This window comes from Panicum hallii, chromosome 2, assembly GCF_002211085.1.
Source record: "Panicum hallii strain FIL2 chromosome 2, PHallii_v3.1, whole genome shotgun sequence".
Classification (NCBI taxonomy): Eukaryota; Viridiplantae; Streptophyta; class Magnoliopsida; order Poales; family Poaceae; genus Panicum; species Panicum hallii.
Genome location: NC_038043.1, coordinates 7681486 through 7700325, shown reverse-complemented (window position 1 = coordinate 7700325; position 18840 = coordinate 7681486). Strand labels below are relative to the sequence as shown.

General features: G+C 41.5%; 2 protein-coding genes across 5 annotated transcripts; one reads left to right on the top strand and one right to left on the bottom strand.

The window, feature by feature from the left end:
- The first annotated feature begins 201 nt into the window (after window positions 1-201).
- Window positions 202-2444, top strand: LOC112882014 (L-type lectin-domain containing receptor kinase IV.1-like). Of its 2 annotated transcripts, none has more exons than XM_025946963.1 (2): window positions 202-728; window positions 843-2444. In XM_025946963.1, the coding sequence occupies exons 1-2, from the start codon at window positions 255-257 to the stop codon at window positions 2262-2264; spliced, it is 1896 nt and encodes a 631-aa protein (XP_025802748.1). In that variant the 5' UTR covers window positions 202-254; the 3' UTR covers window positions 2265-2444. The 2 variants fall into 2 exon arrangements, with proteins under 2 accessions (XP_025802748.1, XP_025802749.1); XM_025946964.1 differs by having other exon boundaries at window positions 362-492; window positions 594-2444.
- A 549-nt stretch (window positions 2445-2993) lies between these two features.
- On the bottom strand, window positions 2994-17596 carry LOC112883561 (putative aldehyde oxidase-like protein). Of its 3 annotated transcripts, XM_025948872.1 has the most exons (11): window positions 17395-17596; window positions 7785-9446; window positions 7427-7686; window positions 7111-7320; window positions 5805-6023; window positions 4289-5045; window positions 4080-4183; window positions 3900-3995; window positions 3698-3796; window positions 3412-3601; window positions 2994-3319 (listed from the first exon to the last, which is right to left on the bottom strand). In XM_025948872.1, exons 1-11 carry the CDS (start codon window positions 17552-17554, stop codon window positions 3087-3089), a joined length of 3990 nt encoding a protein of 1329 aa, XP_025804657.1. In that variant the 5' UTR covers window positions 17555-17596; the 3' UTR covers window positions 2994-3086. The 3 variants fall into 3 exon arrangements, with proteins under 3 accessions (XP_025804657.1, XP_025804656.1, XP_025804659.1); XM_025948871.1 differs by having other exon boundaries at window positions 4080-5045; window positions 17395-17595; XM_025948874.1 differs by lacking the exon at window positions 17395-17596 and adding an exon at window positions 10097-10370 and having other exon boundaries at window positions 4080-5045.
- Window positions 17597-18840: the final 1244 nt, after the last annotated feature.

Sequence of the window (18840 nt, the reverse complement as noted above, 5' to 3'; positions counted from 1 at the left end):
AGAAGCAGTACAAAAACTAAAAATATAGGCAGCGTTAACCATTGTAAGCCACCATTTATTAAGGCTGCTCTTCCCTGCTCCTTCCAGAGATTGAGTGGGAGAGGGAGAGGAAACTAAAGAGGGAGAAACACACACACACGAGAGAGAGAGAGAGAGAGAGAGAGAGAGAGAGAGAGAGAGAGAGTTTCAAGCTTCATTATAACTCTTCGATCTTAGCCTACTAGAGGCCTAGCCCAAACTTCAGATCATCAGATATGAATCAGATGAAGCATAGGTCCTTCTTGTGCTTCACCATCTCCCTTGTCTTAACCTTTTCAGATTTTGCAGCTAGTGATGACCAGTTTGTCTACCATGGCTTTGGCGGAGTTAACCTCACCTTAGATGGAAACGCCTTGATCACACCAGACGGCCTCCTTGAGCTCACCAATGACACAGTCAATCTAGGCCATGCATTTTACCCTACTCCATTAAACTTCCACCAACAGCTCAACGGTACCGTGCAATCCTTCTCCATCTCCTTTGTGTTTGCAATCCTCTCTGTCCATGCTGACATTAGTGCCGATGGCATGGCCTTCTTTGTTGCCCCAACTAAGAACCTCTCAAACACATGGGCACAGTACATAGGCCTCCTCAACAGCGGGAATGACGGCAACGCGAGCAACCACATGTTCGCTGTCGAGCTTGATACGACCCAAAATGATGAGTTCAAGGACATCGACAACAACCATGTGGGCATCAACATCAATAGTCTCACCTCTTTGCAAGCCCATCACACTGGATACTACGAGGACAAGAGTGGTTTCTTCAATAACTTGACTCTAATTAGTGGGAAGGAAATGCAGGTGTGGGCAGACTATGATGGAGAGACATCAAAAATTGATGTGACCTTAGCTCAAGCAGGAGCAGCCAAACCTGTAAGGCCTCTTCTTTCATCTACCTATAATCTCTCAGTGATTCTCAAAGATAAATCCTACATCGGTTTCTCGGCAACAACTGGTGCAATAAGCACACGACACTGTGTTCTTGGCTGGAGCTTTGCAATGAATAGACCAGCCCCAGCCATTGACATATCCAAGCTGCCAAAGCTACCACGAGTTGGCCCAAAACCCCGTTCCAAGGTCCTAGAGATCACCCTGCCTATAGCCACTGCAACATTTGTCCTTACTGTTGGGCTTGTCATTGTCCTACTTGTTTATAGAAGATTAAGGTATAAGGAGGTAAAAGAAGATTGGGAGGTTGATTTCGGTCCACATCGGTTCTCGTTCAAGGACTTATTCCATGCTACAAGAGGGTTCAGGAAAAAGAACCTACTTGGTGTGGGTGGGTTTGGAAAGGTCTACCAAGGGGTTCTTCCAAAGTCCAAAGTTGAGGTAGCTGTAAAGAGGGTATCCCACGAGTCAAGGCAAGGGATGAAGGAGTTCATTGCTGAGGTTGTTAGCATTGGCCGGCTTCGACACCGCAGCATTGTACCGCTACTTGGATATTGTCGGCGACAAGGTGAACTTCTTTTGGTGTATGACTATATGTCGAACGGCAGCCTCAATAAGTATTTGTACTGTGAAGATGCCCAACCATCATTGAGTTGGGCCAGGAGGTTCCACATCATCAAGGGTGTTGCATCTGGGTTGTTCTACCTCCATGAGAAGTGGGAAAAGGTTGTCATCCACCGAGACATTAAGCCAAGCAATATCCTCCTTGATAATGAAATGAATGGACGAATAGGTGACTTTGGTCTTTCGAGGTTATATGATCATGGCACTGATCCACAGACCACGCATATGGTTGGAACCATGGGTTACCTAGCTCCAGAGTTGGTACGCTCAGGTAAAGCATCCACGTCGACAGACGTATTTGCATTTGGCGTACTTCTTCTCGAGGTCACTTGTGCACAAAGGCCGGTTAAGAAAAATGCACAAGGTGACCAGCATACAATGATGGATTGGGTTTTAGAGCATTGGCATAATGGATCGCTAATGGAGACAGTGGATCCAAGACTCAAAGATGATTATAACATTGATGAGGCATGCCTAGTACTAAAGCTGGGACTTTTATGCTCACATCCATTTGTCAGCGCAAGACCCACCATGCGACAAGTGATGCAGTACCTTGAAGGTGACACAGCAATCCCAGAGCTGACATCAACACATTTCATCTTCACCATGCAGGCCTTCACGCAGGACGAAGGTTTTGGATCACCTAATGTGACATATCCACAATTAACTTCAAGTATTGGCACATTTTCAAGTCTCTCAGGAGGAAGGTGATGTATGGGTGTCTAGAATTATGGTGTCCCTTCAAAGAAACTGGTTACAAATGCTTTTCCAGGGAAGTGATTTGTGACTGGTTCTGGATGTAAGAATGTATTGCGCCACAAGGAAGTACTGCAAAAATCTGTTCCATGTCAAAAGTATAGTGCTCAATCTTATTATTTATGAAGTTATAATCATGTGGTCAAAAACATTTAGTGGATATGTTACTTGAAAAATAGTGGATATGATGAGTTTGCTTGTATACTTAGTGGAAGTATTTTTTTTTAAAAGGTATTTCTGCTATTAGATGCTGCATTAATGTGATTGTACACTTCTGTGTTTAGTAGACATTGAATAATAATATGTTATCATGACTAGAGAACCATACAACATCGATTGGATCAGTAAGATCAGGGAAGAATGGAGAACGGCTTGTGTGTGCGCTTTTGTTTTCGGTTTGGGCTGACCTACCAGGACTACCAGCTGGTTCTGCCCATGCTCCAAAGGTTTATATATTCTAGTATATATTTTCCTGTTATATATAACAGTAGGTTCATTCAAATAAAAAGGTTCTCATTTTTCATTCTTGCACTTTGCTTAACTTAGGAGTGTTTTATAAAATTTACCAAACACAAACGTCATAACAAAATAAATTACATAAATATAACCAATTCCTTCATCTTTAATAAGGATTTATGAAAACAGATGGCTTTGAATTTCGGATACCATGGAGGCACAAACCTATATAGTCTTTAAAGCAGTGGTCATCCATCTTTATTGCAAATAACACGCTATAGGATCATACCACTACTTTGGATGAGATAACGGGACTTCAGATTAGGCCCGAGATGTACATTCTTGGGTAGATAGACTTTCTAGGTACTTCTCCACAATATTGAAACCGCACAGTTCTTTCACCAGTGTCATTGGTGCAGGGACATCCATCTGGAATTCTAGCGGTGAGCTTCCAGATCCAGTGGCGTTTGCAAACTCCTTTCTCGCTGCTCGGATAGCTTCTTTCAGTGCACAATGAACTGATGAGGCAAGAACCAAGGCAGGTTCACCAGAAGCTGGAAGAAGCAGAAGTTAATTGGTATTGACCAAGTTTATTTCGATCTGAAGAGAAACCTTATTGCACCGAGGAAACCACTAAAATGCCTACCTTTTGATGAAAGCACACGGTTCTTATGGTATCCTGTGTTCAGCACCTCGGCATTAAACTGCTTTGGGATTATGTCAACACTTGGTATCTTGTAGTCCCATGTGCTGTTGCTAATCATAAAACCATCATTGTTCGTAATATATTCTTCATATATGAAGAAACCAATTCCCTGTATAAAGGAGCCTTCAATCTGAAAGATAGATACCATATATCAAATATGGTGCCCTCATAATAATGTACCAAAGCCCAATAACTGATTAAAAAAGGAAAAGGATCAACTGCAAACCTGGCCTAAGTCCACTGCAGGGTTCAAGCTCTTCCCACAGTCATACACAAGATCGCCCCTTAGTAAAGTAATGGCTCCTGTTAGAAGATCAATCTCCACCTGCACTTTTCAGAATATTTTGAACAGAAAATGTATCACCTATAAGACATCCAAACACGATCTGCATTGTTGTAAATTGGCATTTAAAAGAAAATTGTCTCACCTCACTTATACCAGCTCCATAGTTCAGGTACTTATTAGAATATTGGCTAGGTACCCAGTATGCACTCGCAGATAAATCAACATTATCTCTAGAGGCCTGCTCGGAAACATTGTATTACAGGAAAAAATAGTATGCGCACAGCAAGAGGAAAAACTAGACTACTGGAGGGGCTAGACTTACCTGAGAAATCAATGTATCCCATGAGACATTTTTGGATTGCTGCTGCAGCCTATAGAAGATTGGCTTTAATCTGTCAATCAGCATATTGCACGCCTGAAGAGTTGCTGCACAACTAGATTCAGATGTAGTGCTACCAGCAGTAAGTCCGCCTTGTATTAAGTTCAAGGTATCAGCCTGCAGAATACGAACTCTGTCAAGAAGGCCTTTACCCCCATATGGCCACAACTGTCCGAGAGCGAAAGCCGCTATCTGCTGTACTTTAGTCCACAGTCCTTGGCCAATTTCAGTTCCTCCAACCTCGACCACTATGGAACCATCATTGAGCACAGAAACTCTTCCTGGAGCTGGCCTTGGTTCAACTCTGAAAATGAGGGGCACACAAGAGATACCCCGTTTCCGCCACTTATTGCTACTGTTAAACTGCTTGATGGATTCAGCTCGATCCAGATAGCTAGAAGTTGAGACCAACCTACAGAAAATAGAAGGTAATGTATATGCAGAAGCTTCACCTGCACTATCTGGGTAGAACAACTGAAGACTTTCGTAGGTGTGAAAATTCTTTTCCCTCACGCTATTAGCATCCAATGAAAGCACTGATGCAACATGCTCAATGATAGCATCAGCAATTAGAGAGCCTTGCGTATCTCCAGGAGCACGCATTACAGATTTGGATGTATTATTCGTTTTGCAGAGCTTGATGTCAAATGACAGAGCACCCCAATTGTACTTCTTCAAACTTGAGAAAATAGTGCCTGGTATGATGGGGCTTGCATCTGGAGATATCCCAGCATTAATTAGTAGATTTAGGTGCAAGGCTGTAATTCTCCCGTCAGACTTGAATCCAACAGAGTAGTGAGCTTCCACTGGGTGTCTACCCCCAACCATAACCATATCGGTATTGCGATTAAGGTACATCCGTACAGGACATTTTAACTTGTATGCACAAAGTGCAGCTGCTGTTGCAACCTACACAAACATGTATAATATAAATGAGAGAAAATAGATATTCACTCCAGGTGCTTGTGCTTTCATGGATATTTTTATTAGATTGACAGATATGACTATTGGTGGTCTGGAATCATTTCAACTAAAATGTGGACCAGATGTTATTAAGGCACTTCTGAGAATTAACTTGATTTTGGGCTAGGGGCTTCCCCACTGGTGAGCCCTATAAAACATCAATGTTAGATATTTGTGTGTTTATATAAAAGCACAGAGAGATTTATTGAATGTAAATGGCTTTCCTAATAACCAAAAATCCCCACATAAAAAATTTCATTCTAGAAACTATGAATCAAGCATTTCTTGTCCAAAAGTCCATTGGTCTTATGTTCATATCTTAATGGCCCGACATATATTACAACTAATAATACAGTTAACTATGCATTGCAGTATAGATCTATATATAAGAAGGAAATGCCATTTTCAGTTGTACTGGATGACTTAATTTTGGTTGTGCCTTTTCAGCTTGAATGTTTAAAGAAAAAGGCATGGAATGAGCAATAAAAAAGATTTACAAATCAACATTAGAACATTTTTGGAACCACTAGTCCTGATATAAAATGCATAGACACCAGAAAATTCTTCTAAAAAAAAAGACACCACAAAGTTCAAAAGATACAGAAGTACTATAAATTCTCTTTGAAAGTAAAACTTCTGAATTATTGAAATTAAAAAGGATAACTTGAATTATTAGACTGATGATCTTGGTTTGCAGATCCTCACCGGGAATGATCTGTATGCCTTCCCACCAAAGCCACCTCCAGCCCTTCTTGTAATGACACGCACATTGCTGAATGGAATTCCCACACACCTTGCTATTACACTTTGTGCAAGCTCAGGGTACTGTGACGAACTGTAGACCACCAAGGTGTTATCCTCATCTGGAATTGCTAGTGCGGTCTGTGTTTCCATGTAGAAGTGGTACTCAGAAGCAAGTTTTACCTGCAGTCATAAAAATCATAAAAGATTGGTATCTTCCCTTAATTTCCACAAAAACGAAAGTAGGGTTAGTAATAGAAAAATATGCAGTGGTGGATCTTATTATATAATTCATAGAAAATTGCATCACTTCAATTTAATTGACGTTTTAGAATCCATGTGGTGAAACATACCAAAATTGTGTGACTAAATGTATCAGCAAAAAGTACTTTTGAAATTTGAACATTGCACTATTTTAAATTCCAGTGATGTAAAATTATATAAAATAATGGCCAAAGTCATATGTCAAGACCGTCAAAAGATCAAAACCATGAGTTCAGAGAGAACTTTGGTGGGTATGGTGAGGGGGTGGGAGTGTATTGATATAGTTGTACCTTCCATCTGCATATGAATTCCATGGAAAATAAATAGCTGCACCACAACATTTAATTATCAATTTAGCACAACTATTCTACACCTAGGATCTAGCTAGTAGCTACACCCACCCAGAACAGCGAATAGAAAACTGAGGTCTACAGAATGTCATTAGTAACCATTACAGACAATCATTACTAAGGACTATTACCATCGTGACTATCCTAAATTTTTAGTAAGCAATGGAATAGACAGTATCATACAACAACACCAGATTAAGTCAACCTTTGGCTTCTCGAATGTGATAAGGTATTTTTTTTCTCTATTGATATACTACGTCTGTCCTTAAATATATGATACCATTAACTTTTTAATAAAATTTGACCAACAATATTTATTTAATTTTTTAGTTAAATAAAGTAAAATGAGTACCACTACGCCAGTCATCAAAAGTACTTTAGATCTAACTTGTAGATTTATCTATTTGCATAAATATTTGTAGAAAAGATGAATAGTCAAATGAAAGAAAAATGTCAATGGATCATATATTTAAGAAAGGAAGTAGTATTAAGGAGTAGTATATATGGTAAGTCCGAAGAAGACTCCAAATCTACCCATGATGAAAATTTCAAATTTTGGAGAAAATAGAACTGCATGCTAAAACATCATCTCGCTTATAAGGATGCAAGTGAAGTTAAATTATCAAAAGATATTGAAGATAGTTGAACTAAAATACTTCAGCTGACGGGATCTTGTAATCAGCTTCTGCCATGCCCTTGGAAACATCACCAACTTCTGTAGGATACAACTCTGGGGGAACTTTGAAGTAGCTACTGTTTGCCACTGCTTGATCCACAGTTAAGATCGGTGGCCTCAAACCTTTTGTGTCATATTCAATAATAACCTGCTTTGCTGCCATGTCAGCATACCTCTGAGTTTCTGCAATCTAAGGTAAAGGTAATGTTGTAGCAATATATGGTCAGCAATATGCATAACTATCTTATACTATAGAGTGTTTTAAGACAACAGTAATCCCTGGTAGTGGGACCTACCACAATGCCAAGAGCTTGTCCAGCATACTCAGCAATTGGATCACCAAACAATGGCTCATCCCCAAACATGAAGGCCGATCCAATATTTTCTCCTCCACATGGAATATCCTTCGCAGTAATAACATCGATGATCTTCGCTGATGCTAAAGAAGATTTGAACTTAATACTCTTGACACAAGCAAGAGGTTGTGTGCTGTAAATAAATTCCCCATAGAGGCAATTCTTTGGAGCAGGAATATCATCCACATAAACTGCCTCCCCTGTGTTACATAGTACAAAGTTCAAATCTATCCCTGCAAGGTGATTTTGGAAAATATCCTGACAAAATTACTAAAACCATAATGATGTAAACACATACCGGAAGCTTGAAGTTCAACGGCATACTTCTTAATCGGCTCACCAACTGGTTTATAATCGTCGTTGGAAATTGTTTCTCGACGTGATGACAACGGCAGGTTACGTACATCATCTGTATCTGCTGAATTAGACCAGCCACTGGTCAGAGCTTTTCCGGGCTCTGGGATGCCTTTGGCAAGCGGAGATAGGAAACTAAAGAGAAACCCAACAGCTGCACTGACTCTATATTCAGGATGTGATGTTCCCTCCATTGGTACAATCGTTTCTCTGAGTAAGCGAACTGCTCCAAGTACAACCAATGCACTGAGTGATTTACCAGTTAGGAATTTCTCCACCTTCTTGGCTCGTATAGCATGTTCTGTCCCATACGCACCAAAAGCCAAGCGCAGATTACTCAATACAAGAGTATCTGATTGTTCATCCACAGAAGAAAGCCCCAAGAAAGCACAATTTACATATGAAACAGCATTGCCAAGAGGACGAGGTGCTGCTCGGTAAGTTTCAAATAACAAACTTGTTTCTCCTTGATAATCTGAAATCCAATGTGGAATAAATATGCTCAGGAGTAAAGTAGTAGGATCCAAAGGAGGCTGCTCTAGGAACTCTTCCAAAGTAATTTGCCTTCGTTCTGTAACAACCTGAAGACAAACGGTTGCGCCAGCACCGAGAAGTATGGTTGCAATATCTGAGGGAAATGGGTATTTTTGTGCCAAAATTATGTTTCCTCCAATGCTAGCTGTGTTGCGGACAAACGGGTTGGCAACTTTGCCCATGTGGTCAGCAAGTTTTCTGAAAACCACACTACCATTTGGAGAGGATATAGATTCACATTCTTGCTTAAGTATCTCAATGGTCCTAGAAATTGTTGTAGCTGCTCCAATTTCAAAGCCTGACTCCTTTTTTACAATATTTGAAAGTTCAGGAATGCCACTTATGTCAATATACTTATTGTAGAGGTCTTGATCCTTGTATCCTGGTATACCAGTACTAGTATTTGCAACAACCACTTTGACGGAGTCCCTAAATAAACAAGAGTTTATTAACTCATAATACTCTTTGATACTTCTCGGATGATACCAGCCCTCCCCAGAGGCTGCAATATAAACATCATTCCGATGCTCAAGAGAAGATTTTATCTCACATTTTAGGAAATCCGGGAAAGTGCAGACTCCACCACCAAGAGTGTAACTTGGCAATTCACTAACATCTGGATTCTTATCGCTTCTCTTCCAGAATATATTAAGGCCCAAATCCTCCAAGTCAACATCCGATGCAAAACTTTTGCAGGCATCAACAATTGGACGGTAACCAGTGCATCTACACATGTTGCCTGAGAAGGCCTTTTCTGCTTCAGATACTTTTAGTTTTGAGAACCCTTTTGGTGGTTCAGACCTCTTCGATTTGTCAGCATTGATAAGGGAGGTGAAAATAGACATGCACATGCCAGGGGTGCAGAAGCCACACTGAGAGGCATGAAACCCAGACATCCTTTCCTGAACAGCATGAAAGCCATCTTTGGTATTCCCCAGACCCTCAGTAGTGATAATTGAACAGAAATGTATACTGTAAAGAAGTGTTAGGCACGAACTTGCAGTAAATTCGGTCACTTCATCTGTCTCTGGGTTATACTTTGCTATGAGGACGACACAAGCCCCACACCCGCCTGCAATATGAATTGCAAACCTTAACTGACGAAAGTAACCAAACTCACTGCAATTTTATTTAGTCCAATTCGTGCGAATGTCTATTTGAAAGTCTAATTTAACAGAAGAACAAGATAGTCGCATAATTGATCGACATATGTACCCAAAATCAATTGAATTTAGAACACAACCATTTGACGAATGCTATATCTAGCTATTCATTGCCCCCTTTGAAGAACACACCCATGTTTACAGTCACATGCCTCGAAGAAAAACCAGGAGCATAACAATTATGTGAATGCACGTAGCTGCACATTACAACAGCAGTGTCTCTATAACAAAAAATGGCCCTTGCTTAGAGCATTAATTAGTGCGGAATCTAAATCTGCAGTGTACAAGATCACGCTTATGTTTCGAAAAGATGTCTACATATATACCCTCTAAAATTCTTTGAACATTAGACTTTTTTCAGGACTAACCCAGTACAATCAATCAAGACATTTTTTCTTAAATTGCAGTTTTTAGACTTTCCCAACATCGTTCTGAACCCTGCAACCTGTTTCGAAGTCCATGGCCGCCGCTGCGGTCAGGGGAGGGCGGCCGCCCATGGGTGCGGTGACGGAGGGTGGCAACGGCAGCACGAACAGAGGTACGGCAAAAGGCGACGTACCGGTGCGGCCACGGCGCATGCAGGGAGGAGGCGGCGGTGGCGGCCATGGCTCGAGCAGAAGAGCAGCGGCGTCGCCGGACGCAGACTGCCTGTGGGTGAGGTCGCAGCGCGCACGGCCCTAGTCTCCCCGCCTCCGGTGGCACCGTGCCACCGTACGTGGCTCCCTCGTGGCGCATCTCCGAGGCCGCCGCCCCTGCTCGAGCAAGGCCCGATCGCCGGCGGCCACAAGATCGACCACGCGAGCTCATCTCGTGGCCGCACATTCTGCGGCCACACCAACCTTGCCCCATGACTGAAGAGTCCCCTCGCAGACGTGCTTTGGCGAAGCAAGGGACAGGAACGGCGAAGCAGGCCCGTACATCGTACGGTGCAAACGGCGTGACGGCACCGGGCCCCCAAATTTGAGGGGCCTCCTAATCAGTGGTTAGTCTATCTAAGTGCAGATTACAGCAGCTTGGTGGCCTGGCCTCGAGTCCCGACGCAGCTATATATGCTTCGTATTCCATCGACGCAAGAGACTGACGCAGCACGACAGCGACATGATCGACCAATTGGTGATTAGTGTTTTAGAGCGAGGGGCAGGCCCCGGCGCATGGATGGCTTCACGTCTTCTCATCTAATATTCTAACTAAGTAATTTCTTATTCTAAATTAGGTTGATGTGTGAGTCTAATCATCTTATGGATACGTGGAGCTAAGGTATCCTCGACCCTCCACGTAGGATGATTTTTATAGCATTAATTATATCGTCACATAGAATTTTAAGCTTACGTGGCACCATAATAAATGAGAGAGAGTGGAGAGCTAGATCTCGTGCAAGACCCTGTGTCAACACGTAAACCAATACGCTAGACACTACAAGTTGTGCATCGGGAGTGAAGTGGTGTCTTCATAATAAATGGAGAATAAATATGATAGGTAGAGAAAATAGAGTGAGTTTAAATGAAATTTTTTAGAGTGTAGTTTCTAAAAGTGGTGTTTTGATGATATGGCAATATAGAAACTACCCATAGACTATGGGTTGGGATTGCCCTCATTCTATCATGTGCATCAAGGTTCGACATCACAATAAAAGCAAATTATCCCCCTTTTCTAGTTACTATGAATGAACTATAGTACTTCATTTATGTTATTTGTATTTAGCATGGTGAAGTCTAAATATATTTTAGCTTTTTATTCATTTAGTATAAAATCTTATGGTACCGCGTTACATGATGAAATATAAATACATTTTGGTTATTTATATTTTTTTTAAATATAGGACCTCTATTTTGTATTTCGTACCAGGTCCCAAAAACTTAGGTACGGAACTGCGACGAAGATCACAAGAGAACCATGGAGGTTGGCGGGTGGCTGGACTGCGACGGCACCACCACCACAGCAGGAAGATCACTCGGAAGCTATTCGACGAAATGTCTTAAACGTAGATGGAGCAAAACGGAGTTTTCTTGAATGATATTGGGTACTAGGATGAACAGCGTGCTTCGCTGCGCCCTTATAGGAATGATGTTAACTTCTCTCCGTCGGTTCTTTATACCACAGAAAAAGGAGCAACAAAAAAGATGTTTTGATGTATGGAAACCGTTGGTGATTTTCTTCAAGAAAGAAAACCAAAAGGTGAAATATGGACAAAGTTCAGATTTTTTGACTATGGCTTGAGCAATCAATATTGCCAAATTCTGGAATGCTGGGCACTGTAACGACCTTTAAATTAACTTATAAAGGGTGCCAAGTTTAGCACAAGATAGTTCTAGCACAGTATAATAGGCAGCACTTTATGAGGAGAGTTGCCTGCAGTGAATCTGCCACTGGTAGTATCAAACAGTTTGTCTTATCTGTTGGGAATCTACTAGTGCTACCGGGTATGAAGGCCTCATGTGCAAGATCGTATCAAGCGGGACGTGGACGGAAAAGACGTCGGCGTGACGGCCTCCTTGCACAGTCGTCACCGCTGCTTCGCCTTGTTCGCAGCCCGCCGTGGTCGGGGCTGGCTATCTGAGGACGACAGCGGTGGGTTGGGCGGACGGCGTGCTCCAGGGCGACGGCTAGTTGGCGATGAGTTTGAGCGGGAGCACGTAGGCCGGTTACGACATGGGAGGAAGCGGAGAGGATCAGTTTTTTTAAAACAACGGAGAAGAGCAGAGGACTGGTGAGTGGTGAAGGAGCAGGTATGATCTGATCCCGCCGATTTCTTCGCTGCACAAGGAGGACCACCCCCTGGCCACGCGCTGAGCGGACTGAAGCGGTTTCCGTTTCCAACACGCCACCTCGGTGGAATTGTTTTCTACCGTGAACAGTGCCACACAGTAACTGGAGGCTCCCTTTGGCCATGGAGTTCTTGGGGCATAAGAGTTAACATATTCAAGAAGAAAGAAAAACAATAGCACAAATTTGGTAGCAAAAATGGAGCAACATACAAAACTAAAAAGGAAAAAGTGTATTTTTCATCCTCAAGTATTATAAAAGTGTGACATTCATCCCTTATGTTTCATTTGGTGCAAATCAAACCCTTAACTAACTAAAATGGTGTATTTATCATTCCATATAAGTTTAACAATGGTTTAGTACCATCTAATAACGATTTACGTCATGCAATCATCTTACCAATCCCTTCTTAGCGATGGAATATGCTGAGTAGAAGATATAAAACCAAGAAAATTATGTAAATCCTCTAAATTGGGTAAAAATTTTATCGGAAAAAATAACAGAATCGATTCACACCGAACTATTATAGCGATTGATTCAATATTAGACATGGCTAAGTAATGATTAGTAAGATAATTATATAACCTAAACTAATATTATATGACACTAAATCATTTTTAAACTAAGGTGGGGATGATAAATGCACCGGTTTAGTTGGTTAAGAGGTTGATTTGCAACAAAAAAAAATCAAGGATGAATATCACACTTTTACAATACTTGAGGAATAAAAAATACACTTTTTTCAAAGAATAATTGGAACTTGAGCTCGAGACCTCGTGCCTCGCGTGTAACTTCCTTATATCCTAGTTACATAGCATATGTGACTTTAGATGTGATGCTTTCATTTAAACTAATCCGCGAAGAACGTACCAACCGGAACTAAACGTCCTTTCATATCCGTAAAATCTAGACCCGGAACTAATAAAGCATTAGTCCGGATCTAAACTCAACCGAGGTAAATGAAAGAGATGAATGTAGATTTCTCTACTAGTGGGTGCTAGCACCAACGAACATGAAGTAAACAAACCAAAAATGAACTGCTTCTTTATTGTTAAAATTATACCATCATGGATATTTTTTATTTAGTGGGCCCTAAACCAGTGATGCCACGCCATGAATGCCACTCACAGCATAGGTCACAGGAGGTCGGTGCCTATTTTCTTTCGTGGGTCCTATTTAAATTTTGAGGCACCGTCATAGAACCGTAGAGAGACATGTAAATAGGTACTCCATCCATCTTTAAATATAAGGTACTTAGTTTGTACTAAGCCGACTATTCTAAATTTAACTAAATTTATAGAATAAAGTAATAATATTTTGAACATCAAATGAGAATAACTAGATCCATTATGAAATATATATTTATAATTTACTTATTTAATATGTTAGATGTTAATATTTTTTTCTAAAAGTTTGATCAAACTGAAACTATTTTAATTTAGAATAAATCAAAATATCCTATATTTTAAGGTGATGGATGTTCATAAATGATAGTAAATGCATGTTGGAGATGTGGGCAAAACCAACAGTGGTAGGCGGGATGGCAAAAGGAGTAGGCAGCGCCATGGTGACGAGGTCAAAGTGATGGTTTCTACTACGATGGAGGAAGCTAAGGTGGCAAAATATTCAAGCCAGGAGCTACTATAAGGATGGTTGGCAAAAGGGTAGTGGGAGCGATGGATCCGACTATCGCAGGCCATAGCAAAATAGAAGAGCATCATGACAACATATATCATGTCATAGCAAACAGTACATAACTAAATCTTCAGTTTCATGCATGCATCTACCTCTTCCAAAACTTAATACAAGACCGTGGTGGTAAATATTATAAAAGAAAGGGCCTAAAACTAAAAGGCCCACGGATATGTGGTCTCCACAGTGCAGTAAGGTTCGCATATCAGTGGAAGTGAGTACCTCTGCAGTACTGCACAGGATCCGTTTCCAAAAAGTCTAGATTTGTTTATAATTTCTTGCTGTGTGATTATATTGATGCATCATCTGTACCAGAATCCCCGCGGCGTAATCTCAATCTGGTTGCCAAGGGCGGAGCCAGGACCCATGCTGAGCGTGCAGCACGAGCCCAACTCAATTTATCTCATATAAATCTCTATATTAATTAGATCTAAAATAATATTATTTAGCATAATTTTTATCAGTCTAGCATTTATCGATTTGTTAAGCCCGAGCTGGGCAGCCTGAAAACCGCCTCTGCTAGGCAGCCTTTGAGGCTCCGCCCCTGCTGGTTGGTGTGCCGTCGCACGGGCTATCGGTGATCGAGCTAGACACACGAGTGCACCGTCACCCTCTTTGACAATTATTTGTGATGAAAGGCTACTATATACACTAGTACCTTTTGTGTTGCGTCGGCCTCATTTAGGGCTCGCAATAGCGACGCAAGCCATGTAAGTCCGGCCGTACGACGCATCTTGATCTCTCCGAAAGGACATGCACACACGAGTGCAAAGCCATCATCACCTTCCTTGACAATCGGAAAAAGGCTAGACACGGACTCCGATCTGTGATGGATGCTAATCCAAAACTACTCTTGGTGGATTTTTCCAAGGAGGATGATTATTCTTTCTTTCGTTCGTCATCAGCCGGCCGTAACAGACGTCGTCGTCGCAACCATCTCCGTCTTGCCCTACCTACTCCTGCAGAGAACTGACGTCTCTTTTCTTACTATGTGATGTGTGACTGTCATCCAAACCGAAAGAAAAAGATCAAGAGCTGGGGCGATGCAGCACAAGCAAGTCCACAACCATGAGAGTGTCTTTACCGCAAACGTGTGCATCTCGTCATCATCAAAGTCTTTCGTCGCTTGACGTACACTGGACTGAGCAAGTCACAACTGCTACTTCCATTAGCAGTTCGCTAAACGTGACGTCGAAGAGATAATACACAGTAGGTGCGTATAAGGAAATTCTTGCCTTCTTTGTACGAACATATTCTCGATGTCGTATATATTAGTATTTTTTCAGTCAATACTCAATAGTATACGATAGTTTTGGTTTTCTGACTGACTCGATGAGGCTTATTATTACAATATTCTCATTCATATATACATGCATGCGAACTAACAACAGTAGGTTGGTTTATTTATGGTTGCTGTATATGTTGTAGTGCGTTGTAGATTTTAGTTACCTTTTCAGATTCCATACTAATTAACGTAACTATATTGTTACATCATCACGAGAAAAAACTATGCTAACAACTAACTGTAACTCCAGGTAACATCAAAAATGAACAGTGCTTCGTCTGCCTTGCAATGCCAAATTAGAGTCTCCTGTGCATTGTTTCCATTATTTCTATATGGTGAGGCACAATCCTTCACAAAAGAATATACAGAACTTTTTGGGTGCAAAGAGGGATCTTTACCTTTTAGATATTTGGGAATTCCTATGCACCACAAAAAAAATGTTCTAACAAAGATTGGCAGCCAGTGGAAGAAAGATTTTAGAAGAAACTTGGTAGCTGGAAAGGAAAACTCCTCTCAGTAGGGGGCGGATTGGTACTAATTAACTCAGCCTTATCCAGCCTGGCCATATTTATGTTTTTTTAAAGCTCCCAAAGGGGTACTTAGAAAGCTGGACTACTATAGGTCCAGATTCTTTTGGCAATGTGACGAACACAAGAAAAAGTTTAGATTACCAAAGAGCTTAGGTGGTTTGGGAATTTTAAATTTGGACCTTCAAAATAAGTGTTTGTTGAGCAAGTGGCTGTTTAAATTGCTGAATGAGGATGGTCTTCGGCAAGATATACTTAAGAAGAAATATTTACAGAACAAAGGCCATCACTCAGGCTACCAAACAACATGGAGGCTCTCACTTTTGGTCAGGGCTCATGTAAATAAAAGAGGAATTCTTGTCCTTTGGTTCATTTAAAATCCAAAATGGAAAGCAAATAAGATTTGGAGGACCTGTGGATTGGAGACAAACCTTTAAGCTTGGCTTATCCCATGTTATACAGAATTGTTAGAAAGAAACATGTCACAGTAGCTAAAGTATTAAATACAGTCCCTGTTAATGTCTCCTTTCGAAGAGCTTTGACAGGGGATAAATTAATAGCATGGTTTGATCTAGTGTCAAAAGTCGCTACTGTAATTTTGAGTGAAGAGAAAGATATTTTTTGGTGGGATTTGCATGGGAAGGGCAGCTTCACATTGAGTTCAATGTATAATGCTTTCATACAAACTGGTAGTTTACCGAGGAAGTGTGTGTTGTGGAAATTAAAGGTTCCTCTCAAGATTAAAGTCTTCTTATGGTATTTGAAAACAGGAGTGATTCTCACCAAAGATAATTTGGCTAAAAGATGTTGGCAAGGAAGCACTAAGTATTGTTTTTGTAATGCAACTGAAACAATAAAACACTTATTTTTTGATTGCCATGTGGCTCGGTTCTTTTGGAATGCCATTTACATTATCTTCAATATTCGACCACCTTCTAATGTATCTGATTTATTTGGATCATGGCTAAAAGGGTTTTCTTCTAAGCTTAGGATCCAAATTTTAGTGGGTGCAACAGCTCTATATTGGGCAATATGGTTGAGTATGAATGATGTGGTTTTCAATAGAATTTCTACTAAATCTATCTTGCAGGTGGTTTTCAGGGGGATTTACTGGGTCAGAGAGTGGATGTTGCTGTTTAAAGAGGAAGAGAGAAATGAGCTTAAGAAAAAGAATGCAGGATTCTGGAGACTAGTGTCATGGAGCTTTTCAACAACTTCGGTTGGAATTTCAGCTATAGGATTATTGATGCTTAGCTTTTGATCTTGTTGCTTTGTTTAAAACTTCTCCTTTTATGGTGCTTGTAGTCTAAGTACTACTTTGATCTGTACTGTGTGATGCTATTACATATCCATAAATGTTGGGTGTAGAGGCTGGAACCCTTTTTTCCTTTATCTAAAAGAGTCTCCTGTGCAGTGCCTGCTACTCTCTGCCTCTATAGAACGAAGGACCATGACAGCAAGGTTAGCTAGTTAATCAGTGTCCGTTGTTACATGCTGCTGAGCACTGGACTTCGTATATTATGAATTATTATGATATGAACTTGCTCATGATATTCATTATTCTCACTCAAAACCAAACTGTTTCGGTACCTTCGCCGCAGCCGAGCTTGGTGCCCTTGAACGGCGTCCGGGTGCGGATGAACTCCACCAGCCTCATCGACGGGTCCATCTCGCCGGCGCCCACCTCGTACCGCCGCCCGTTCAACGCGAACACCAGCCTGTCCACCGCCACCCCCGCCGCCGCCGCCATGGATCACCAGCTCGATCCTTCTTCGATCTCTTGCTACACTGATCGACACCTCCACTATACGCAAGCATTGCAGATGCAAATCAAGCAAGCAGTCGAGGCATATATATACAAATAGAGAGGCGCGTGTTAGGCGTTGGGCGTTGGGCGTTGAGGAGGAGAAAGGAGGAGGGAGTTCAATGCTAGCAGGTCGTGTTTGGTTGCGTGATGCCGTCTGCCTAGGAAAGGACTGATCGTTTGTTGGCTACAGGTTCGCTGTTGATGCAGCGTACCATCTGGGCTGAGATGACGCTATGATGGTGCCCAGCTGATGAGAGGCACATGGCTGTGTACTTGTTTGTTCATGTTTCGGTGCATTCGTGTAGAAGCTTACAAACTGTGGTACTATGTGATACAAATTTCAAAAAGGCTGGAATCTTTACCTTTATTATCTAAGAAAATGTGATACATAATGGCGGAGCGTGGAGCCAAACCATTGGATTTCTGCTCGTGGTTATCAGCCGAACAAGCACAGACATAGTCTTCCAATAGCACAGTACGTGCGTAGGAAGCAGGGGCCGATAGGTGTACAGTTTCGCCTCCCCCTCTGCTTGTTAAGTTACATCATCTATCATTTGTAGTTGATGACGAGGATCTACCTTTTAAGTACGGTGGTGGAGGCAAGCATTAGGGTAAGACGTCGCCATGTGCCCACATTTATCATTTCTACAAGCAACTGCTAGTTGTTTTTTTTCTTCCAGAGGTTTATGTTTTCATGTGTCGCCGCAGGGTCACCCTCACGCGGTTCGTGAGTGTCGCTTTCCTTAAATCAATTGATTGGTAGATATTATCATCAGGGTTCTTTTAATTTAAAATAGCGAGTGTGTAGCAGAGGGACATCAATAATGTGAAACTACAATAACAAATTTACCGAATTTACCCCTACTTTTCTAAGTTCCTAGAATCAGCAGCAAGCAAATGACTCAGCGAAAAGGACAGTTTCACTGGCCAACTGCTAAGTCCTAGCATGGTTTCGACCGCTGAAAACGGTTCGAAAGGAGCTGACAGGCTGACAGCTCGATGCTCCGAGCCAGAAGCGGGCCCACGTTATATCAAAGATATTCAGTTGAATATCTATTATTTTTTTAAAAAAAATTATATATATAATATTTATCAAGTATACGAAGAAAAATAAATAATAAATAATATAACAACGTAACGGGCTAAAAGACAAAGCAGCCCACCTCGCCAGTCCCCTCTCCCCTCCGACCCACCCTACTCGCCCTCCCCTCCCAGGCGCGACTGCGCGA

Coding starts and splice junctions, on each gene's coding strand:
- LOC112882014 (XM_025946963.1), top strand. CDS start 255: ATGAATCAGATGAAGCATAGGTCCTTCTTGTGCTTCACCATCTCCCTT. Junction 729..842: donor AGGACATCGACAACAACCAT/GTGGGCATCAAC, acceptor AAGGAAATGCAG/GTGTGGGCAGACTATGATGG.
- LOC112883561 (XM_025948871.1), bottom strand. CDS start 17,554: ATGGCGGCGGCGGCGGGGGTGGCGGTGGACAGGCTGGTGTTCGCGTTG. Junction 7,321..7,426: donor GACAAGCTCTTGGCATTGTG/GTAGGTCCCACT, acceptor CCTTTACCTTAG/ATTGCAGAAACTCAGAGGTA. Junction 3,797..3,899: donor ATGGAGCTGGTATAAGTGAG/GTGAGACAATTT, acceptor TGAAAAGTGCAG/GTGGAGATTGATCTTCTAAC.